This window comes from Sorex araneus, chromosome 9, assembly GCF_027595985.1.
Source record: "Sorex araneus isolate mSorAra2 chromosome 9, mSorAra2.pri, whole genome shotgun sequence".
Classification (NCBI taxonomy): domain Eukaryota; kingdom Metazoa; phylum Chordata; class Mammalia; order Eulipotyphla; family Soricidae; genus Sorex; species Sorex araneus.
In genome coordinates this window covers 26928196-26952458 of record NC_073310.1, presented here as the reverse complement: position 1 = coordinate 26952458, position 24263 = coordinate 26928196, and the positions used below count along the sequence as shown (strand labels likewise).

At 44.1% G+C, this 24263-nt stretch overlaps 1 protein-coding gene across 2 annotated transcripts; it reads left to right on the top strand.

Moving 5' to 3' along the window:
* Nucleotides 1-1564: 1564 nt before the first annotated feature.
* Nucleotides 1565-23710, top strand: LGALS8 (galectin 8). Of its 2 annotated transcripts, XM_055146852.1 has the most exons (10): nt 1565-1819; nt 4381-4532; nt 11905-11993; nt 13252-13462; nt 15206-15325; nt 15949-16005; nt 17069-17095; nt 18151-18239; nt 18928-19093; nt 21176-23710. In XM_055146852.1, the coding sequence occupies exons 2-10, from the start codon at nt 4491-4493 to the stop codon at nt 21323-21325; spliced, it is 951 nt and encodes a 316-aa protein (XP_055002827.1). In that variant the 5' UTR covers nt 1565-1819; nt 4381-4490; the 3' UTR covers nt 21326-23710. The 2 variants fall into 2 exon arrangements, with proteins under 2 accessions (XP_055002827.1, XP_055002828.1); XM_055146853.1 differs by lacking the exon at nt 15949-16005 and having other exon boundaries at nt 1570-1819.
* The last annotated feature ends 553 nt before the right edge of the window (nt 23711-24263 follow it).

The following is a 24263-nucleotide window of genomic DNA, read 5'->3' as shown; positions in this document are numbered from 1 at the left end:
TTTCTGCTTTCTCAAACACTCAACCTTGCTCCCAGGATATTGAACGTAGATATGTTGACAGCTAGCCTGCATCATGACATTCATTAACCTTTACTATATGCTGTACTATCATTCTTCCATTTTATCATTATTGATTATTGTTTGCTTCTTTTTGACCCAAGTTTAGAAACTTAACTTGATCAGAAATGTGTATAGGGAGAAACAGTATATTTGGCACTATATAGTGTTCTATATAGGGTTTCAGGCATCCCTAGGACTCATAATTAACCACCTCATCCCCGCCCAGGGGGAACTAACATATTTGAGTCTGACCCTGAAGCATCAACCAGACTTGCAAAATGAATAGGAGGATAGCAATGAATTGGAGAACAAGCTTGTGGACATAGGATTGGTATCAAATTCCTCAATTTGAACTAAAAAACAAAAATTAAAAAAAAAAGTTCGAGGGGAGTGGCTGGTGCAGTGACCCCAAGAGTCATTAAAAACAAAGGTGGAGGGGCTGGAGCAATAGCACAGCGGGGAGGGTTTGCCTTGCACGTGGCCAACCCGGGTTCGATTCCCAGCATCCCATATGGCCTCCTGAGCACCGCCAGGAGTAATCCCTGAGTGCAGAGCCAGAAGTAACCCCTGTGTATCGCCAGGTGTGATCCAAAAAGAAAAAAAATAAAAATAAAAACAAACGTGGATAAAAATTAAATAGATACAAACCAGAAGATGAAAACTTTGTGTTTCCTAAGAGAAAACACACCCAAAGCAGCTGGCTGTGTCAGGCAGCTCACAAGATTTTTATCTCTGATGTTTCGACAGCCAATAGATGAAAGGAGTCAGCATGGATCCGAGAGGTCGGGTATTTATTGAACATCCAATACGGATACCCCTAGGGCAGGGGACAAGGAAAACACCTGCCCCCACACTAAGGAATCCACAGCGCTGCAAGTCTAAGTGTGATTAGTTGGGGACTTAGGGGGCCCCGGGCTTTACTGAACCCATTTCCCCAGCATTTTACTTCCACCTACATTGTGCCTGGCAAAAGGGGGCGCCTCCGCTACTTTTTCAGGTATCTTTTTTGTATGGATTCTGATCCAAGATAGACAAGGAAATAGACATAGAGCGACACCTGACATTGACCCCCTCGACCCAGGCGACCAGGGAAGAGCAGAAACGGAGCCTCTGGACGAGTTGAGCCCTAGTCGACCTGGCCTGGCATCCAGGGACACGTGCAGAGCCCACACCCCCGACCCCAAAGACTCCCGTCTCTTAGCGACCTTCTTTCTTAAGACTTGGGGACAACGGGGGTAAAAAGTCTCGCCCCAGGCGCTTTCTTCCCGGCCTGCCACCCTCCACCCCGAGCAGGACAGGAGCAGGCATTTATTTCTTTTATTTGGTTTTGAGTCACTGTCATCAGTGATGCTTAGGAATCACTCCCCGGGCGGGGGCTCGGGGGAAACCACCTGGGAGGTTTTTGGGGGATCGAACCCGGGTCCCCGGGCCGCGCGCAACGCAAGCACCGCCTGCAAACCACCCACTCTGCTCTCCGTGCAACCCACAGCGAGTCGGTCACGACCCACGTCCCCAAAGGCTGTGCAGGACGCCGAGCTGGGTGGCGGACAGCACGCAGCCGGGCCGCAGGTCCCTCAGAGCCGCGAGCACGCCCGGGACGCAGACGCACGGCGGACGGCCGCGGCCGGGGCGCGCGAAGCGGGAAATGGAAGCGGATTGAGTCCTCTCGCGTCCCGTAGTCGCGCTCGGACACCGGGACCGGCCGCCGGGATCGCCAGCCGCCGCCCACCGTCGCCAGTGAGCAGCGCGCCCGCCCGGGGTGAGTCGACGCGCGGCCGGTCTCGCGGGGTGGGGGGCGCGCCTAGGCGGAGTTGGAAAACGGGGCGGTGGCGGGGTGGACGTCTCGGGAGGTCGACTGGCCGCTGGCCTGAGCTGGGCAGCGTCGGGATCGGGTGGCCAGGAGCTCGGGGGCTTCTTTCTGCACCGCCTCCCCCACCCCACCCCCACCCACGGGACCCCGCTGCCGCCCACCCCGCCGGGGCCGCCTGCAGGACCTCGGGGTCCCTCCCCCGCGCACTTCCCTGGGAGCGATCGAGGGTCGTGTCCTTCCCGATGGTTTTAAATGACAAGTTCGTTGCAGGGAGTGGCCGAACCCCGCGGGAGATGCCGAGTTCGAGGGTCCCCGGGGCGCCCTTAAAGCGAGGGAGACCCGGACCGCGGGGACCAGCCCGGGATGCTGGGGGAATCGCCCCCGTGCAGGCAGTCCTGCTTCCGTGGGTCGCCCTCTGGCGCGACACGGTACCACTGTGGCCATCACAGCTGTGTCCTTTTCCTTCGGGCTCTTGTGGCTTTAAAAAAAAAGAAAAGGGGAAAATTTCCCGACCTTTCTAACTTTATAGATTTTGCAGAGCATAAAGAGGGTTGAACGTGTAAGTTACGAGTGTTCATGAGGGGTCACGTTTGGGTGGAAACCCTAGTAGGATACATTGTTTTTCCTCGGTAGAAACAGTGTTGGTGTAGGCTTAATGACGGAGGTAAAACGCAGGAAGTTTCGGTTTCCTTTTTCTTTTGGTTTTTGCGTAAGGTAAGGTGCGTAAGGTTCCCGAGTCTTCCCAGGAGCTATTAATACCTTAGGCCGGGTGGGTGCTTTTATCTTTGAAACTGTGTTTAATGTCCTCTTCCCACTTTTTTTTTTAAAGCCGACTTTTATCATTATTATTCAAGAGATCGGGTTCTTTTTCCTTTGACTTTTTCATTTGTAGAAGGAAAAACCAGCCCTTCCGTTAACAGTTACTAGCTAAAACTTACTACTTCATTGATTTATTAGCACATTTGATGAATAAACGAACACATCTGTGAGACGATGTGTATAATTGTCGTTCCCCTGTTGTGCTGTTCTTCTCATTTTTAGAAATGATTTTCAGTTGTACATCGTTGTTATTTTTATTTATTTTATTATTTATTTATTTTGGAGTTTGGTCCCACATCTGGTAGTGCTCAGGGCTTCCTTCAGGGGCTGCACCCAAGGGTCACTCCCAGTGAGGCTTGGGGACCAGATGAAATGCTGGGGATGCATCCCAGTAAACTGTGTGCAAGGCAAGAACCTACCCGCTTTGTTGTCGCTCTGGCCCCTGCTATTATTTTTCTGTTTTTGACAAAATTCAATATCCATTTATTATAACAATCTCAACAAAATTGCAATAGAAGAAACATGCCTCAACATAGTTAAGTGATAAAGTGACTTCTATCATCATTCTTTTTATTTTCAATTGAATCACCGTGAGATACAGTTACAAAGCTTTCATTGATTGAGTTTCAGGGATGGGTGCTTGATGGGTGATCAAGCACCCATCCCTCCACCCGTGCACATTCTCCACCACCAGTGTCCCCAGTATCCCTCCTGTCACCCCCATCCTTCCCACCCCTGCCTCTGCGTCTGCTATTATTTTTGATATTTTTCCCCTGTAGTGCTCAGAGGTATCCAGGGCCACACTCCATTCTCAGGGGACGTGTAGCACAGGTGATCCAACTCGGGTGAGCCCATAATTTCTCTCTAGCCTCCTTTTTCAGATTTCAATATTAAGATTCATGTTAGAGGGGCTGGAGTGATAGCACGGTGGGAAGGGCAATTGCCTTGCATGCGGCTGACCCGGGTTTGATTCCCAGCATCCCATACGGTCCCCTGAGCACCGCCAGGAGTAATTTCTGAGTGCAGAGCCAGGAGTAACCCCTGTGCATCGCTGGGTGTGACCCAAAAAGCAAAAAAAAAAAAAAAGATTCATCTTAGAAAATTTTTTTGATTTTTTTTTTTTCTCCCTTGGAGGAGAGGGATCTGAGCCACGCTCAGCAGTGCTTAGGGCTTGCTCCCCTCTCTGTGCTCATGGATCAATCGTGGCGGTGCTTGAGGAACCATGCGCAGTGCCAGGAATTGAACTGCGGTCAGCTGTATGCAAGACAAGAGCCTTAACCCCTGTACTCTCTTTTTAGGCCTCATGTTAGAAATTTCTACTGACATATTTTTAAAGTAAATATTTCCTGCATTCAAATCTATTTAGTATAATCCTAAGTATAGGTAAAAATTTGGATCATATTTTCATAATGGCTTCCTATTTGGCAAATAGTAAAATAATTTATAATTTTATTTTTTGGTTTGTTTTTGTTTTGGGATCACAAGTGACTGTGCGCAGGGCTTATTCCTGGGACTGGGGGGACCATATGAGATGTCGGAGATCAAACCCGGGTTAGCTACATATCAGGCAAATACTTTACCTGCTTTACTATATCTCTGGTCCTAAAATAATTTATAACTTTCAATTAAAAAGCATTTACTGGAAAAATGCATGCTTATTTTTCTTCCCCTCTGTTTGGTTTTATATACAGGGTAAAGTATACCACTTTCAATCTGGAGAACCGTCAAATGAAGAAACGTGCTTAAAATTCGACATCATTTACAGAAGAGAGACCTGATCAGCTTTAAGAAAGAAAGAAGAATGTTGTCCTTAAATAACCTACAGAATGTCATCTACAACCCGGTAACTGATTTCTATAAAAATCACTTTTTATCTGTGGCAAGATTGCAGTCCCAATGAAGTGGATATTAAGATCTGGGGCAGATCATTTTTTAAGGGGCTAAAATTAAATCTAGTACTCATGAAGTACACCTGTATTTGATAGCAGCTATGGTGGATACTGACTGAAACAGATACGAGGTCTCAGGAGAACGGTGTTAGAAATTGAGAACATGGGGGCTGGAGCGATAGCACAGCGGGGAGGGCGTTTGCCTTGCACGCGGCCGACCCAGGTTCAAATCCCAGCATCCCATATGGTCCCCTGAGCACCGCCAGGGGTGATTCCTGAGTGCAGAGCCAGGAGTAACCCCTGTGCATCGCCGGGTGTGACCCAAAAAGCCAAAAAAAAAAAAAAAAAAAGAAATTGAGAACATGGAAATCCAGCAGAGGAACACAGGCTTTGGCAGTGGTATGAGGCTCAGTTAATCTTCGAATTTTCAAAGGAAATTCTCTGTAGTTGAGGCAGAATCCTGGAGGAGATCTGAGATAACAGTGTTTTTGTAAAGCCTCTGGAAGACTCTTAGGCAGTAGGAATGGGGAATCTTTGCAGTAAAAGCCAGTTGTCTACGTGTTCAGTTTGTGTTACCTTGTGGCTCTAACCCTTCAACCTAAGTCTTGTGATTTTGCAAGAATGGGGTACAACAGCCTTATCAAACAATTTGTAGCGGAGAAGTAATCTAACTAATGGTCGGTTTTAAACGGAAGACTTGCTCATCTTGAAGTTTTTATGACATTGGTAAGTGATTTGTGCATCTTAAGAGTTAAACATAACTCATAGTTGTTTTCTACAGAGACTTTCTATAAAGGTCATTTTAAAAAATTGTTTACTGCCTGGAGTGTGACTGATATATAATTTGGCGACTGAAGTATGAGCCAGGAGGAGCATGGGCAGGCCCGTTACCCTGTTCTCTCTGCCCTTTGGAAAAAGGTAGCAGGAAGATGGTACCTTTGAATGTTGATGATTTAATATATTAAAATCCAGCCATGTCTTAATGCTGCCGTACAGATAATTCCTGTAATTCCTGGGGCTAACGCCTTCAACTAGCAGTTGAAAATAAGCTGACTCTTCTTTCCCGAGAAGCTTTCCTAGGAAAGTGGCCTGTTCAGAGCAGTCAGTGCATCCCGGGCTTCAGGGTGGCCTCCCTGCTTCCTGAGGACAGAAGATGACAGCAGCTTTCCAAAGTAAACAGTTTTGGGCAAATACTGTTTTTTGTTAAGTTTTTTTCATTTTATAGTCAGTTCGCACAAGCACAGAAGGGTAAAGGGAGAACACAGAAAGGCATAAATAACATTTTGATCCATTCTTAAATTTCACTTATTAAATATTCAAGCACTGAGTGATCATATTGCACTTAAGCTTTTAGCTCTTTTGTCATTAACTGTCCTTCCGTTAACAAAATGGGGGCTGCATATATTATATAGATTTCAAGTTAATTACTATGTTATTGTAAAGGGTAGACTTAAAAATTTTGGTTTTAAATTTTTACAATTTTGAAACAAAAACTGCATTTGGTTATTTTGTTAGCAGTCCGTTCAAACAATAGGAAAATGTTTATTGAATTTCAACCATATGCTTTATGGTTGAAACAGGTGCCACCTTTTAATTTTTGTTTTTTAATATTTCTTAAAGTTTTGATACATGTTTAATAGTAGACAAAGTAAATTACAGAAATGGCCTATCTTCAGTTTTTCATATTTAACGTAGTTTGTTGTATTGATAGATTTCCAAGCCTTAAACAAAGTCAGACTCACTTTTCATTCCCATTTTAATTGAGTGAATAATTGGGAAGGCTTTACTTTAGACAGGGAAATTTATCCTTTGAAACTCAGCATGGTAACACTGTAGCACTGTCGTCCCATTGTTCACCGATTTGCTCAAGCGGGCACCAGTAATGTCTCCATTATGAGACTTGTTGTTACTGTTTTTGGCATATCGAATACGCCACAGGTAGCTTGCCAGGCTTTGCTGTGCAGGCGGGATACTCTCGGTAGCTTGCTGGGCTCTCCGAGAGGGACAGAGGAATCAAACCCGGGTCGGCCGCATGCAAGCAAACGCCTTACCCACTGTGCTATTGCTCCAGTCCAGGAAACTCAGTATCTACATAAATATTTTATGATACAGATTTTATTTTTTTGCTTCTCTGGTCACACCCAGCGATGCAGAGGAGTTACTCCTGGCTCTACACTCAGAAATTACTCCTGTCGGTGCTCAGGGGGACCATATGGGATGCTGGAAATTGAACCCATGTCAGCCGTATGCAAGGCAAAGCCCTTCCCGCTGTGCTGTTGCTCCAGCCCCTATTTTATGATACTTTTAATAGAATTTTTTTTAGGTGTGATTGTTTACTGTTTAGAATTTTTTTATAAACTGATTTGTTATTATTTATAGTTAGTAAACTATATCTGTTGAAACTAAGCCCACCTGGTGCTGAGAAGCTCATCGTACCAGTTTTTTTGTAGGCTCACTGCTACCTCACACAGCCTCTCCTCCTTCGTGTTCTCCCTTCCGTACAGTTTGGTCTTAGTCCCTGAGAGATTCCTTCTAGCCTTTGTGCTCTTGTTCTTCCTGTTGATATCTTCATGAGAGACACCATTTCTGCCACTGGATTTCTTCACCACACCACTGCCTGCAAGTTTGTTGTTGTTTTTGTTTTGATTTGTTTTTTGGTGGTTTATTTTTCAGCAGCCATGTCTGGTTGTGCTTAGGGCTTACTCCTGGCTCTACACACTTAGGGGTTGGGGGGCTATATGGGGTGCTATAAATTGTAGCACTTTACCTTCCATACTATTGTTCTGGCCCCTGTTATATGTATATATGTGTGTGGGTGTATTTTAATTTTGGGGGGCCCCACACCTGGAGATGCTGAGGGGTTACTCCTGGCTCTGCATTCAGGAATTACTCCTGTCACTGCTCAGTGGATCGTATGGGATACTAGGGATTGAACCCTGGCTGACTGTGTTAAGGCAAATGCCTTACTCACTCTGACCCCCTCCTAATATATATTGTTGTGCCTGAGTAATTCCTGAGTACAGAGTGCGAGCTGTGAATGAATAGACATAGCTCAGGATAAGATAGTGAATTTATTAGAAGCTCAACGCTGAGGACATCAGGTTGAAAGTGAAAGAGACTTGGGGTCCTGTTTGCTAAGAGGGTCTGGTCTTTCTTTCATTCCCTAAGAGTGTGCTACAATCTACGTACATCCTTGTCAGTGAATCAGGGATTCAGAGGTAATAAGCAAAAGAAAGACAGTTATCACATCTTTCCCACATGATAACGACCTTCGTGTGCCCAAAAGAAAAACAGTCATTGTCAGTATATCCTGTGAGTGTGTTTTCAGACCACACCAGAGGTGCTCAAGGTTTTACTCCTGGCTGGGTACTTAGGGGTCACTCCAGCAGTGCTCAGGGGACCATATGCCTTGCAAGGCATCAAACCAGGGTATGCAAGGGAATTACCTTAACCCTTGTACCATCTTCTGGCTCCTATATTGATATTTTAAACAATAATCTCTACTCTTTTAAGAATGAGCTGTGACTATTCACTTCATGGGGTCTGGAGTCTCCTACTTCTTGCCAAAGGAGTTTGCTCTTCGTTGTCTTAAGCACATTGACAGTGTCCCAAAACTAAACTTATCATTTTCCTTCTGAGAAGTATTCCCTGCCTGTTTTACCAATTCATATATTGGACTGGAGTGATAGCATAGTGGGTAGGGCGTTTGCCTTGCATGTGGCCAACGTGGGTTCGATTCTTCTGTCCCTCTCAGAGAGAGCCCGGCAAGCTACTGAGAGTATCCCACCCTGGAAAGCTACCTATGGCATACTTGATATGCCAAAAACAGTAACAACAAGTCTCACAATGGAGACATTACTGGTACCCGCTTGAACAAATCGATGAACAACGGGATGACAGTGCATATACACACAGACACACACACATATACATATATATATATGTGCATATAATGTCCTTTGATACAGCTGTGTCTTCTTCCCTCTCCCTGCCTCCAATTGTCTATTGCCATTGGCCTGGATTATAGCCTTTTCTCCTTGTACCAGGGTTACTGGAAATAATCTCCCAGATAATCCCCAGCTCTGCAGCATATTTCATTCTGACTGCTGTTCATGAACACCACTTTTATTATGCCATTCTGAAATATGACACCCCCTACCCCACCCAATCTGTCTTTGATCACTCTCTTACTATTTACTATCTCCTTGACAGATTTTGTTTTCCTGCACATTTGCTTTTGTAAATGACATTTGTATCTGAACTGTTTTTTCCCTTCTGCCTAACTGGGTTCTCCCAAGCTCAGATCATTCTGCTTTCTCCACTTCTTTGGCTACCTCAAAAGTCTCCATACATTTTTCTTTCTGAAGCCTTTATTTAACATGACTCCCCCCACCCTTTATTTTATTTTATTTTTATTTTGCTTTAGTGTTTGTAGTTGCAAGCACAGAAACTAATCTGTAACTTAAGCAGAAAATAAATGAATGAAATGAGATGGATTAATTCTCAGAAATCATAAAGACAGCTGAAGACCCAGGCTTGGTGACAATATAGCCTACACAGTGCATGAGATTTGGGGAGCACTGTGACTGTTCCCCTGAAGAAGAGCCATCTGGGGCCCCACTGGGCAAACTGGCAGCAGCCCCTGTGTCTTTGCTGCCAGCTCTGGAGGATGCTGCTGCTCCCCCCGTGTCAGGGTGAAGCACTGTGTGATTTTGGCTTCTAGTTTAAGTGTAAACTGGGGTTACTGATGAGTAGAGTTTCACCATTGGTCCTTGACAGTCCGGATGTGGTCTCAGGCACCGGAAATAAAGGATTTTTCCAGAATAGAGGGAAATTCTGATTGTGTACTACTAAGAATATAATAGTTTCACTCTTAATTATTTTTCAGGAGTCATCTGACTTCTTCCGGGTGATGTCCTCATGAGAGGCCTCAGCTACTTCTCTCCAACTGCAGTCTCTCTAACACCCAACATGAGCCCCTTACGCATGACAGATGTTTAGTCAAAGCAGTGTGAAGCAGGGCCTGGAGCGATAGTATAGGGGATAGCATAGGGGGTTTGACTTGGATGCGGCTAACCCGGGTTTAGCCAGGCCAACCCAACATCCCATGTGGTCTCCTGAGCTCTGCCAGGAGTGAGTGATCCCTGATTGCAGAGCCAGGCACTGCCCTGGGCACTACTGGGTGTGGCCCAAGAAAAATCAAACAACAACAACAACAAAAAACAAACAAAGCAGTATGAATCAGCTGTGTTATTTTGGCCGGTAGCTTCAAACCTACCGAGGGCTTAAGCTTATGGTATTTTTCATCTGATCTTATTTATATATTTGGTTTTGGGGCCACACCCAGCTGTGCTCAGGGCTTACTCCTAGTTCTGTATTCACAGATCACCCCTGGCAGGCTTGGGGTTTATCTGGGGTGTCAGGGATTGAACCCAGGTGAGCTACATGCAAGGCAATCACCTTACTGACTGTACTATCCCCCTGGCTCCTACATTTAAATTTTCTATTTAATATGGGATGGGGGGTAGGAAGCTATGCTCAGGAAGTTCAGTGTCCCCACTGGAGAGTCTTGGCCAACAGGCCACCAGGCCAGTGCAAGGGCCCAAGGATATCTGGGCCACCCTGACGGTGTTGAGAGGTCTCTAAGGCTGCACCTGGACATGCGTGGGGCGGGGCCGGGGGTGGGGGAATATGGTCCTAGAAACTAAATCTGGTCAGGTGTGTGCTGTCATAACCACTGTACTCTTCCCCCAGCTCCTATATGTTATTTTTGAAACATCGAAGCCCCAGAACTTGGAGTTGCCCAAGCAATGCCCTTTTCCCAACACAGGAGTTCAAAGAGTTGAGCTAAATGAGTGGACCCAAAGGCGTTTAGTCGCATATGAACACAGGTGTTGAGTAATACTGGCTGGTTTAGAAGAGGTTCCCTATCAACACATTGTTTTCCTATTTCTTGACTATCAGTTACTTTGGGGGATGTCAGCATATACTCTGAGCTCGGGTGGCATAAGACTGACGCTGTCTGGTGTCCTGAACCTGGTCATGTGCTTTCCAAGTGAGAGAGGGAGGGAGATGGCTACAAGGCAAGAGATTCAGTTGCATGCATAGTCCCTCAGACAGTGGACAGGGGGATGATCGAGTCACCTTTGGGGATGGGGACTGACAAGATCGGAGTGTTGTCAAGTCCCAGACAGAAAGACTGGGTTCTGGATGATGCGAGGTAGGTTGAGACCCAGACCTGCAGGACATACCCAAGCCCACAGTGTCCAGGCCAGGGTGTCATGCCTTGAGAGTTCCACATTAACTAGTCACCCCTAAACCATGGAGTTCTGAGAAACATCAACATAAACAGTGTGCAAGAGTGGTTTCATCTGGACTCTGTCCGTAGTTACTGAATGCTGACTATTGATCATTGTCTCTGTTAGCATTGGCCTGGGCTGGAGCGATAGCACAGCAGGTAGGGCATTTGCTTGCATACGGCTGACCCGGGTTTGATTCCTCTGTCCCTCTTGGAGAGCCCGGCAAGCTACTGAGAGTATCTCGCCTGCATGGCAGAGCCTGGCAAGCTACCTGTGGCGTATTTGATATGCCAAAAACAGTAACAACAAGTCTCACAATGGAGATGTTACTGGTGCCCGCTCGAGAAAATTGATGAGCAACAGGATGAGTGATGCAGTGATACAGCATTGGCCTAGGGCCTCACATGGTTTTAAGCCTGCTGTTGAGACTGTTAAGAAGAGGGTGTATGTGTGTGTGTGTGTGTGTGTGTGTGTGTGTGTGTGTGTGTGTGTGTGTGTGGTGGGGAGGGGGGGTGAGAATTAAAATGGCAACGTTATGTTTTCTGTTATCTGAATTATACTGTTAAGAGAATGTTGAGTTTTGCCCACTTCTCAACCAAACTAAAGATACTATGAATATCACATTTATTTTGTGGCTTTCTCCAAATAAATCACGAGTGTTCTGCATAATCTGTGAATATGTTAGTCCTGTTGTTCCTTCTAACATTTTAAATAATGAGGACAGTTAGGAAAATGCTGGGTTCTGAGCAGACTTCAGCTTTTAAAATTGTAGTTTTGGGTCCAGAAAAATAGTTCAGCAAGTCCGGCACTTGCTCTGCATGTGGCTAACCTAACCTGGATTTGTTCCTTGCTACCACAGATGAACCTCTACGTCCTACATGAGTGATCCTTGGGCACAGAGCCAGGATCACTCCAATCTGACCTCCAATCTCCCCCCTTCTACCCCCCCCCAAAAAAAAATCAAAGATGTAGTCTTTAAATTTTGTTTTTGTAAATATATATTTGTTAACCTTTTTTTTCCCCCTAGGCAATCCCCTATGTTGGGACCATTTCTGAACAGTTGGAGCCTGGAAGTTTGATTGTTATACGAGGACATGTGCCTAGTGATTCGGACAGGTAAAAGCCATATGTTACCTCATATGATCAACTGCTACCATATAGCTGTAATATGACAAGAGACCAGTTGTTACTTAGAAGCTTGATTTTGATTTATCAGCAGCCCTTATGAATGAGGCCAAGATGCTGAGGGGATTGGAATAACTGACTAAAGATTATTTCCGTTTTAAAATTACTGTTTTTGTTGTAAGTCTGATTTAAATGTAAAGAACTATAGATGTGTCATTAGATAAGTAGCTAATAAAGATACTGTGTTAAGAGGAGAGGGAAAAGTTGCATACAACATTCCAGTGCATCTTTAGGTCCATTTTTAGTAGATTTCACCTCGTGCAGCTTCCCTCCCCCCTTTCACATCTGCAGACTGGCAGGGATCTGGTACCTGCTTTGGGTTTGGGAGTTTCTCTTATCCATGGTCTTAGGTGCCCACTATCAACCATGGTTGTAATATATTACATACAATAAGGTAATATGAGAGAGACAGAAAGACACATTACATTCATTATTATTACAGCATGAGCATTCCAGTTGCTAATGTCTAGCTATGCATAATTTATAAATTAAACTTCTCCATGGGTAGATCTTGGTGTAGGGAAGTGCGTTATCTATAGATCGGGTTTGGTATTTCCCACAGAATCAGTCTTATAAGACCCCCCAGTGCTCATTAGGGAGTATCCTTCGGTGTATGTAGACTCTGGATTAGACTGCCAGATAGGGCTGGGGTCAACTCTCTGTGACTGACACCCAAATAACAGTGGCTTCAAGAAGCTATAGAAAGGTAAGTGTGAATGAGTGAGATGTTTCAGGCCCTTCATAAAGTAGTTGGTCTCTCCTGCTTTAACTGCTCTGCTTGTGCCTATTTGAGGAAGTCAGAATTCCGCTTTCCCATCCAGGTTTTGAATTGTTGTGTGGGTACACACAGTGTTTGAAGTTGGAAGGCCTGGACGGAAGAATGTCGACAACTGACTTTTAAGGCAGATTCCAGTAGTTTCCCTTGGATACATCATTTCCACCTTGTTAGCAGAGCTGTGAGCACAGGAGTGTGGAGATCCCTGAGGGAGGCTGTGAAATGTTAGCTCTCCTACAGGAGAGATGGGGACCCAGCTCAGGCCTCAGTTACTAAGGGAGAGGAAAGAAACATTAGGCCACCGGGCTGGCCGAGCAGAGGCTCGGTCAGTCATATGTCACTCATCCTGCACTTCCATGCTTGCTGGGCCTTCCTTTCTGAGGGCTCTGGGCCTGTGTGTCTTTCCTCACGCAGATTCCAAGTGGACTTACAGTGTGGAAGCAGTGTGAAGCCTCGCGCCGACGTGGCCTTTCATTTCAACCCACGTTTCAAAAGGACCAACTGCATCGTGTGCAACACTCTGAAAAACGAGAAGTGGGGTTGGGAAGAGATCACGCATGACATGCCTTTCAGTAAAGAGAAGTCTTTTGAAATTGTGATCTTGGTGTTGAAAGACAAATTCCAGGTAGGTTTTTTGGAACACAGGTTGACTTCTCACCCGGGAGTGGAAACGTATGAGCAGCTTTTCACTCTGGGAAAATCATCTGTTGTGTTTCTGAGAGCCAGAGGCTTGCTGCTTCCCTTTGAGGCTGTGCGGTACCTATATGTAAGGGGACAGAGCATGGTCACTCGCCAGTGTTGCCATGGAGAATCCAGGTGTAGGAAGACCAGATCCTTCTGTTAGATTCTAGTTCTTCTAATCGAGGGTGGGGCACCTCATTATTTCCACTGTGGAACAGGGAATCGTAACCACCATGGCCGAAAAGTGTTAAGGAGTCTGAAACTAATCCTAGTTTTGAGTCAGAAGGCTTTTGTTGTGAGATTTCAGGTCCTGGAGCCTTCAAAATCCTGAATGTAGGAAAGGTGATCACAGACTTCTCTCAGTCTTGTGCATCTATTTGTCTACATAGGTAGACATGGTCCTGGGGCTTCTTTGGTCCAGGCCATCAGCTGGTATGGCCTCTCAGACTGGACATTTCTCCGTCTCATGCAGACTCTCCCATCGATGACAGATCTTCTGTCCTCCAAGGTCCTGCTTCTATTGGACCCTCTCCCCCAAATCTCCCAGAGGTTTTTGCCCCTCTCTTTGCTGGCCTTTTAGGCACTTGTGATCTGTATTATTCTTTTTAGCATTGTAGTCTGGTGTGCAATGGATTTGTCCTGTGTTTATTTTGCTCCCCAGTGGGATTTGAAGCTGTTGGAAGTCAGAGACTGTGTTGGATTCTGCTGCTGTTTGGTTTGGGTTTGGGGGCCACACCTGGCAGTGTGCAAGGGTTACTCTTGGCTCTGGGCTCGGGGCTTACTCCTCGTGGGGCTTGGGACCATATAGTGATGTCAGGGATTTAGCCTGGGTTACTGGCATGCAAGGCAAGTACGCTATCCACTCCACTCTCTTTCCAGCCCATCTGCCAGAGTTTTACCAGCATTCCCTACCACAGCGGGAGGGGAAGGAACTGTGAGTTTTGGCTACCCGTTCCATCGTCCACTATGCTGGGAGACCCACAGACATGACTTTATCATTTCAACAGCAGCCCTTTGAGCAAGAACTGGATTTTAAATATAAATTTAAATAGGAACCTCAGATAATTTGTGTAATTTGCTCAGTTTCATTCAGCAAATGCAACAAATATATTAAGAGTCTTTGCCACCTGTAGGGTGGTCTCTCTTAGAATGTGGTTCTCAAGGGTAGTGTGGCAGCAGGTTCGCTGGGTAGCTCTCAAACCTATGTTCACAGGTCTCAAGAGCCCCCCACACACCCGTGACCCTGGGCTTTGTTTGTCATATACACATATGTGTCAGCTGTAGACATAGGCTGATGTACCCATGCACATGTATGCATATGTATGTGCATGGGTACATCATTTGTCTGGAGAGAGAGGGCACATACAGAAGCTCCAAAGAATTCTTGAAAACCTAGCCAGGCTTTAAGGTTCCGTGGTTTGTGGTGTAGTGACACTGATCCTTGGGTGGAGCGTTAGTGTGTTAACACTGGTTTTCAAGAGGGTTTGCAAACAATGTTTCCCTGTTTCAGGGGTACAGACTCGGCACACAACACCCACTATCGAAGTGATGGATGCTCTGTCTCAATTTGGTCGGGCATGGGATGAGAGAGTTTTAACATTCAACTCCAGAAAACATTTTAATTTGGATAAATGAATAAAATTAATTTCCTTTGTGGGAGGGTATGATTGTCCCTCTTTTTGTCTAGGTGGCTGTCAATGGAAGACACATGCTGCTCTTTAACCACAGGATCAGCTCTGAAAATATTGACACTCTGGGCATTTATGGCAAAGTGAATATTCACTCAGTTGGTTTTAACTTCAGCTCGGTGAGTGCCCTTCCCTGGTTTGCACACTTCTCTGATTTTTTTTTTCTAATGAAATGATAGGAACACCCTTAAATTAATATCTCTCAAGAGAAAATAATGTGATTGTGTTCCTCATTAGTGTATTAAGGTGTATGCAGTATCTTTCAAGCTCATAGGCTGCCATTTCTTGACTAGGGTGTTACTTTCTGAAGGATCACAAATGCAGTCTGATTCTGGTGGAAAAAACCCCAAATGATAACAGCAAAACAACCCTTTTTAGCTTAGGCAGAAGCTATTTCCTGTACACAGTCATACAATGAGACTTTTCTCTTAGATGTTTTCTCTAAGTAGAATGTCTGAGTCAAAAGAGGTTTGCATTTTATGCTTAGATACTGACTTGACTCCCGAAAAGATGAAAACAATTTGCCCTCTTGCTAACATTTTTCTTAACACTAGTTGTCATACTCATTTATCCATATTTGCTGATTTGAAAGTGTTAGGGGAACCCTAATGTTACGTGCAATGTTATGAGCATGATTTCCAAGCATATCTTCCATGTTTTGTACTATTAGAATTTTGGGGCTACTTTTGGCAGGTCAAAATTTTTAAATTTTGATGGATGTTAAAATTAATCTTTTCTTTAGGATTTAAGAAGTACCCAAGTACCTTCTTTGGAACTGACAGAGATAAATAAAGAAAATGTAAATATTAAATCTTAATGAACCACCAGTTTTAAAAAATGTTATTTTAGACGTAAACTTAGATATAAATCAGGTGGCAGAGAGGCTAACCATTTTAAAATTATATATTTAATATTAATATACTAGAAGTAAAAACCTGAAAATTGAGATACAAATGTTTGTGGTGTCAGACTCTTGAATTTTTTTGTTTAACAGTACTAAAATTACTAAAGTACTAAAGACCACTACCGCCTGTTTTTACATAAAAAAGGACTTTGACTCTTAATTGTTGAACATTACTGCCATGAGGTATTTAGAAATGTTTGTTTGTTTTCTTTATGGGCCACACCTGGCAGTGCTTTGGGATAACTCTTGGCTCCGCACCCAGGAATCACTCCTGTGGGCTCGGGGAACCATATGGGGCACTGGGAAACCCAGGTCGACCACCTGCAAAGCAAGCGTTGTACTCACTCTCTTAAGATAAATGTTGAATAGTGTCTGCACTGATGTCCTCTGCTGTGGGAACTAGTATAATTTAAACATTGAGCTTTTGGACCTATTAGTGGCAAAAAGTCTTTAATGAAGTCTTACTGACCTCAGCACATCAGTACCTCATAGATGAAATGTAATCCCAGCAACTTGGAGTACTCTGGAAAGAACCAGAGTACTGTATTTGAAGTTCACATATAGCCCTTTGAAAACATGATAAATATATTGTGGAGACCAGTATTGGCAGGCAGTTTCCAGCCAGTGTGGCCCTTTGTCCCATGCACCTAGTCACCTGTGTGTCCCTCCCAGCTACATCCCTGGGCTGGCCAGGCTCAGCTTAGTGCAAGCAGGAAGCTCCAGCTGCTCATGTCAAGTGTGATTCTTGCAGCCGGGAAGGTAGTCTAGGGGCTCAGGCACTTGCCTTGCGTGTGGCAGACCCTGTTCACCCATGAATGATGCCCTGAGCACTGCTGGAAGTGATCTCTGAGAACTAGGAGTTAACACCTGAGCACAGCTGGGTGTGGCCCCCAAACAGACAAAAAGATGCAGTTCTTCCCTTTCAGATGGCCTCATATTTTCCTCTCTCTTCCAATAGGTACAAAAGTCTGACACGTCACACTTTGTAAGTACTCTTGCCTAAATTTAAACCCATAAAGCACTTTCTAAAATTGCTCCAGAAATGAATAGTTCGAACCACTGTTTTCCCAAAGCTCTTAGGTGTGCTGCAGTGATGAGTGGGGGAGGGGATAGTAGTAACCTTAGGTGCAGTCGGGGGGCATTTTTTAAGATTTCCAGTGGTAGTGAGGGGCTCTGTGGTGGAGAACAGTACAGGCAGGCAGTTTCCAGCCAGTGTGGCCCTTTGTCCCATGCACCTAGTCACCTGTGTGTCCCTCCCAGCTACATCCCTGGGCTGGCCAGGCTCAGCTTAGAAGACTCTGATTCTTGCAGCCGGGAAGGTTTTTTTTTTTTCCCTTCTGAAAAAGGACGGTAAGCAAAATAAGTTTGGGAACCTCTGGTTTTAACCTTGGAAAAGAGTTGCATTCATTCCAGACCTTATAATAGAACTATTTCCCTACAGCCTAGTGATAGAGAAGGAGAAATTTCTAAAACCGTACCCAGAACTGTCTACACCAAGAACAGAGTTTCGGCCACCAGTCACACTTTGACTTGCGCCAAAACACTACCTCTCAACTGTTTGTCAAAGGTTTGAAGAGCCCCACATTTTCTTAATTCTCTATAACAAATTAAGTTGTAATTAGCTACTGTGTGCAATGTCTGCCCTCTGTAGAGGTCTGAAGGAACCACGTTGCCTTTGTCGGCCCTTGTGCAACAGGTTGTCAGTCAGCCAGCCGTAGCTGTGGACGTCCTGATCTCCCCTGTCTCCCCTGTCTGCAGGGAAAGCAGACCGAATGTGGGGCCCTGGTTAAGATCCCAGACGGAGGTGACTTTCTTAGCCATGTACAGAGGCTGTTAATTTCCACTCAACATCTGTTCATTTCATTGACTGAAGTGCACTGAGTGTGAGCTGTGAGCCAGGCGCGTAGCTATGACGCTTTGGGACTTCATGGAATTGACTGGGCTGAGACCTTTAAAGGTTCTCCAATGTGTTTGGGTAGATTCTCCGCAGCAGAGCCCCAGTATTTTGGCTTCCTCGTGCTCACTGTGGTTTCTTTGCAGACTCTGCCATTCACTGCCAGGTTGAACATCCCAATGGGCCCTGGACGAACTGTCGTGATTAAAGGAGAAGTGAATACAAACGCCAAAGGGTCAGTGTCAGTATGTGCTAGTGGGAATATTTGCAGCGTATCTCTGTGGCCCTACACCATGTAACAGTTCTGTTGGCATAATTGCATGATCCTTATGGGAAAGGTGAGGATATGGGAGCAGGAGCAAGTTAGACTGCGGACCTGGACTTAATTTCAGTATTTGGACCGAGGCTTTTGTGTCCAGACAAGGGGTGGTCGTGTCCACAGGCCCCTGTGGAACTCTTCAGCCCTTGGAAATCAGGTAGCTTTAGGGTCCTGCTGGTCATGTGACTTACAGTATTTCTGAGATGTTAGTATATCTAATATTCTAGAGACATTCAGGCTTCTGAAAACTAGATAGACATATTTGTTAGAAAATAGTATACTTTCAGGAGCAAAACATATAAAAATGCTGAGTATTACCTACTTGAAAGGGGCCCACATGCCTCTGACCTGAAGGCAGTTTCTTCCCAACTGTATGTATTCTGAGTTTTTAGATACTTTTATTTTGCAGGTAAGTTTCTTGTATCAGTGAAATTCAATGAAGAATTTAAAACGACTTTCATTTGTTCCCATGTTCGTGTGCTTGCCTCTGTTTTATGTAGTTGTAATAATAGTTTTGTTTTCATTGATAAACTGGCAGAAATTGCACTACTGCTTTCTTCTACTAGGCTAATTAGTTTTTTTTTTTTTTCTATTCTCTCAAAAGCTTTCATGTCGATCTGATATCAGGAAAATCAAAGGATATTGCTCTCCACTTGAACCCGCGCCTGAATAGTAAAGCATTTGTGAGAAATTCTTTTCTTCAGGAGTCCTGGGGAGAGGAAGAGAGAAATATTACCTGCTTCCCATTTAGTCCTGGGATGTACTTTGAGGTGAGATTGTATGTTTTGAAAATAGGTGAAGAGAAAGACATCCTGGGAGTAGGGGTAGGATCAATCGTCCATTTAAATCAAACGCTAACTTAATATGGATAGAGATTATGTATGGCGTTATGTGGTGACTGAAATTTGAATGCCTGTTATAAAGTCCAAATAGTAGGTCTAGCAGAGCCCCTATTGTTTGCAATGGAATTGACATTTGTTGTTATATTGAAACTTAGTGTGTTGCTTAATAGGAATTTTGATAAAAACTTTGTCTCAGGACTGGATTACACGTTTAACCTAAATGAACATGAGGACATAGGACCCAGGAAACAGTCTCTGCTTTGTGGTTATATGGCTTTTGGTGACAGAACTTTTAAGGAGTTCTGTTTGTATATGAAATTATATTTAAGGCTATTGGAACTTGAGGGTTCTCAAGTCCTCAGATCTGCCTATATCATAACATGGCATTCCCCAAAATAGGTTCTTGGATGCCAGGCAGTCTCCTGATGCTTGGATGCTGGGTGATTGGTTCATTTTGCTTAGTTGATTTCACTGCCTCATGCAGTCGTTTATTGTCACTGATTTGTCATGATTTTACCACATTTTAAGTTGTACATTGTCTGGACTGTTAGACTTTTTGAGCTCCAACAAAACTCACTGTTCAAAGCATGAATATTCAATCTGAATTAGGAAGATGGTGATTTGCCACTGATGTTTTCTAAGTTCCAGAAATAGAGTGGAGTAAAAGTTCCAGAATGTGGGAGGGTTAGTTGGATTTTCCAGATTTAGTTGAGTGGACACTGGGGCAAGGGCAGCAGGAGGGTTTGCTGACTTGGCAGGAGTTGGGGTATAAAAGTGGACTTGGGGCTCGCCGGGGGGAGAGGCCAAAAGGGAGTTGAAACTTGTGGCTGATGGCAGGAAACCAGTAACATAATTTGTTTTTAAAGTATGAGTTTTAGGTGTGAAAGTGACTTAAAAGAAGAGCTTGTTTTTGACTGTGTTGTTTCAGGCAGACGGTGAAAGAGCCAGCACCAGTGAGGAGCCTGAATTGAATCTGCCCAAGTGCTAATTACACCCTAGATTCCCAGAATATGGAGCTCCCAGAGATGTTTAAGACAGACTGAGGCCAAGATTTGCCAGTCTGGGGGGCTGGAGTGATAGCACAGCGGGTAGGGTGTTTGCCCTGCACGCGGCCAACCCGGGTTTGATTCCCAGCATCCCATATGGTCCCCTGAGCACCACCAGGGGTCATTCCTGAGTGTAGAGCCAGGAGTGATTCCTGTGCATCGCCGGGTGTGACCCAAAAAGAGAAAGAAAAGAAAAGATTTACCAATCTGGGATAAAAATCAGGATCATTAATAGCTTTGGCAGATCCCCTAAACTTCAGAAATTTCATATTGTATGACTTGTCAAGGGTAGTCTAAAATTGGAGGCTGCAAAGCAGGTTTCAAGCCCCGTGGTTTACCAGCCATTAGCTGGAATCGGCGCCTGTGCTAAATGAATCAAGAAATAGTATCCCCTATGGCTTTAGTTTCCAGCCCTGAGACTGGGACAACTTTCTGCTTCCCCAGAGCAGGAATGCATGTACTAGGGAAGGGGATGAAAGCAGGCTGAGTCACTTCCCTTATTAGAACAAAAGAGCAGGTGCCACTGTCACATAAGCTATTTGAGCTGGATTGGCCTTAGGACACATAGGGGATGTTAGCCGCAGGCCAGGGAACTTGTCTATGTAAAAGGTGAGATAAGATCAAGGACCACATGTGATAGCCTCTCAGTATCTGTATTGCAAACCATAATGCCCAAAAGTAGAGTATGGGAAAAATTGTCTGCCATAAAGGCAGGGGGAGGGTTGGAATGGGGGTGGACACTGGGGACACTGGTTGTGGAAGATGTGCACTGGTGGAGGGATGGGTGTTTAATCAGTGTATGACTGAAATTCAAAACATGAAAGCTTTTTAAGTGTATCTCATGGTGATTCAATTAAAAAAAAAAGTGAGCCAAATGATGTACCTTTTGATCCAGCACCAGTGTGCAAGAAGCAAAGTTGAAACCAAGGGGGAACCACTAACAATGCGTTTCTTTTCCTTCTAGATGATAATTTATTGTGATGTCAGAGAATTCAAGGTTGCAATAAATGGTGTGCACAGCCTGGAGTACAAACACAGATTTAAGGAGCTTAGCAATATTGATACGCTGGAGATTGATGGAGATATCCATTTACTGGAAGTAAGGAGCTGGTAGCTGACGTGACTGCTAAACACAGAAATACAAAATGGCGTATATAATGCTGGCCTCGTTCCTGTGCATCTCACTCTGATTCCATTATTAACGTATATTGTTAACATGAGCTTATGTAATGTGAAGCTGGACTGGGTGTTCCTTGCCATGCAGTGTGGCTTTGTCTGGAATGAAGAAATCTGGGGTAACAGTAACTTCTTGCTGTTACGGTGATTCTGCTCACCCTTGCACCCTGGTTGCTTCTTGTTTAAATTTGCTTCATATCCAACAAGTGTTGATGGCATGCCCACCAAGTGTGGCCGATAGGCGCTGAGCACTGATCCTTGTTAGCACTGTGACTGTGCCAGGAGTGAGGGGAGAAACACACACTGGTGTGGAGAACGACCAGTCTGTCAAGCTCAAACTTCTCCGTACACTCGTTTTTATTTACAGGTATTGCACAAACCCACCAGGGACTTGAAAGCATTACTCAGCTATTTAAATCGCCCTAACTTAAAGACTCTACTTTAGTGATCACCTTCCTAACCACTGTTTTTGATGTTGAGAAATACGTGTGGCTCCATCTTTCCTCCATCCCCTCCCCTCCCCACGCTCCCCCCTCCCTCTCTCGTTCCTTCTAACACCCAGTGGTGCTGGGGAGGGCCAAAACTACTGTGTTTGATGTTGATAATACATATGGCTATTTCCTTTCCTTCTTCTCTCCCTCTTTCCTTCCTTCCTACACCTGGTGGTGCTTCAGAGGCCTTTGTGCTCACTTGTTTGAGAGGCTGCTAGGGGACCGTGAAGTGCTGGGTAATGAACACAGGCCTCCTGCGTGTAAAGCACAAGTTCTAGTCCTTTGAGCTCTCTCCTAGCCCTGGCTTTGACTTCAGCATTAATAACTACCTGAATACAATCCTCAAGCACTTATCAGATAAATAATGATACGGAATTTGAACATAGCACAAAGATTAGGCGCGTGCATGTGCACACATACACACACACAGGCAAAACAAAAACTACTGTTGAAGCTAATATGATGTCAGTTTGAAGTTTTGCACTAATACTTATTTTAGAACATTTGAATTAATGGCTGGAGAGACAGTACAGAGCTGTTGAGGCACTTGCTTTGCACGTGGCTGACCCTGGTTTTTATCCTAGCACCCCATTGGGTCCCCTGGACACTGCCTTTGGTCCTTGAGTGCAGAGCCAGGAGTAAACTCCTGAGCACTTCCAGGTGTGATGCCCAAACAAAGCAAAACCAAAAAAATGAAACCTGAGTTTACAGTAAATCAAAGGTCTGCTCGTACTTCTCCAGAAGGTTTTAAGATCGTGGCCAGATGAATGTGGCCTGTGAGTTTATGGGTAACAAGATGAGATATAAATGTTTGTAAAACAGCCATATCAGAAATATATGAAGACCGTGGGAGAGGTCACCCAAGAGTGTCATTGGTTCACACAAACCTTTCCACCTCTGCTCTTGCAAAGATCAGTCAGTCATCATTAGGCTGAGATCAAAACATTGTTCTACTTTAAGTGATTAAAATCAAACCTGTATCAGCAAGTTAAATTGTTGCATTTCTGTAATTTTTTCTATTCTTTGAAGCAGGTTGGCAGAAGTTCTTTATAGAATTCTTACACGTCAGATCTTGTTACAGGAAATTTCAAAGGCTTGGGAGTGGGGAGGTAAAGAGCTAAATTAGTCAGGTTATTTCATGATATTAAGTTGCTGGGCTAAATTTTGCCAGGATTATGGTTAAATATTATTTGTATCCATACATTGGAAAGATACTATTACCAATCTTAACACTTTGTATCTGTGGAAACTTCTAATACTTAATTCTTTTCCATCTGTTCATGTTAGTTTATTATGCTGGGCCTGGTGAAGCTCAAAGAAATCACTGGGGGAACAGGGTGAGAATTGAGTTCTGATGTTAGAAGGTCAGAAGGCTCTAAAATTCCTCAAAGTTGCTATTTTTTTCATAAAGACATCAAGAGGTTAAAGATCGAGGTCTTGGGGACTATAGGTCACTTAAGTGAAAGTTAAAGTCCATTTACAATGTTTCTTTTGAGTTTAAACAATACGTGTTCATTTTCTTTACACAGACTATTACTAAGACTATGATTCTTTGGTAGAATACAAAATGTCAAAGTGTGTTTTGGGTAAGAAACTGTTAGCATTTATTAATGAATTCCGAGACCTTTCTTAATGAAAAGTATGCATACCTATCAAGTTACGTTAAATTGCAAGCCACGCTTTTTGCTTTGTCACAATTCTGCACCAAATTTCTATATTAAATAGCGCAAAGGAATTCAAACTAATTCAGACATTCTGTGGGGCAATTCTTCAGATACCTTAAAATGCATAATTGAAAATAAATAAAATAAAGGCTTATTTGTTTAATTTTATTTGAGCCCTTTCATGATTCACCATGACATAATATGGAGATCAGAGAACTTTAAAGCTTTGAAAAAATATTGGTATTTGTGCTTTGTTTTTCATATAAGAAATTCTTGGTTAACCAACCATGGAAATCTGATCATTTCTAATGCCAGAGGGGCTCCTTCAGGCCTCCCAGCCTCTGTGGGCCCTTTCTAGCTAAGGAATGAGTCAGGTGTGGATTGTTTTATAAACAGCGTATTGCTTTCACTACCTCTTATGCTCTTCCCCAAGATCAAGGAGACAGCCACAGTCCTGAATTTAGTAAGCTGCATCCTAGAATTCCTTCCCTCTGTGTGCATATATGAAATTTAAGGCTGTCCTCTACCTAAAATGGAAAGTAAAGAATCCAAATGGCATTACAATATGAATGGCATTGTTGAATTCTCAATAAGTAATTTTCTTGAAGCAAAGAGCTTCAAGATGAATAAAATCTTCATCTTGAAGAGATCTTCAAGATAAAGTAGAGAACTCAAGATGAGTGAAATTTCGGACATGGATACTGAAGAATAATTAGACCTT

Coding starts and splice junctions, on each gene's coding strand:
- LGALS8 (XM_055146852.1), top strand. CDS start 4,491: ATGTTGTCCTTAAATAACCTACAGAATGTCATCTACAACCCG. Junction 4,533..11,904: donor AGAATGTCATCTACAACCCG/GTAACTGATTTC, acceptor TTTTCCCCCTAG/GCAATCCCCTATGTTGGGAC. Junction 16,006..17,068: donor CAGAGATAAATAAAGAAAAT/GTAAATATTAAA, acceptor CTCTTCCAATAG/GTACAAAAGTCTGACACGTC.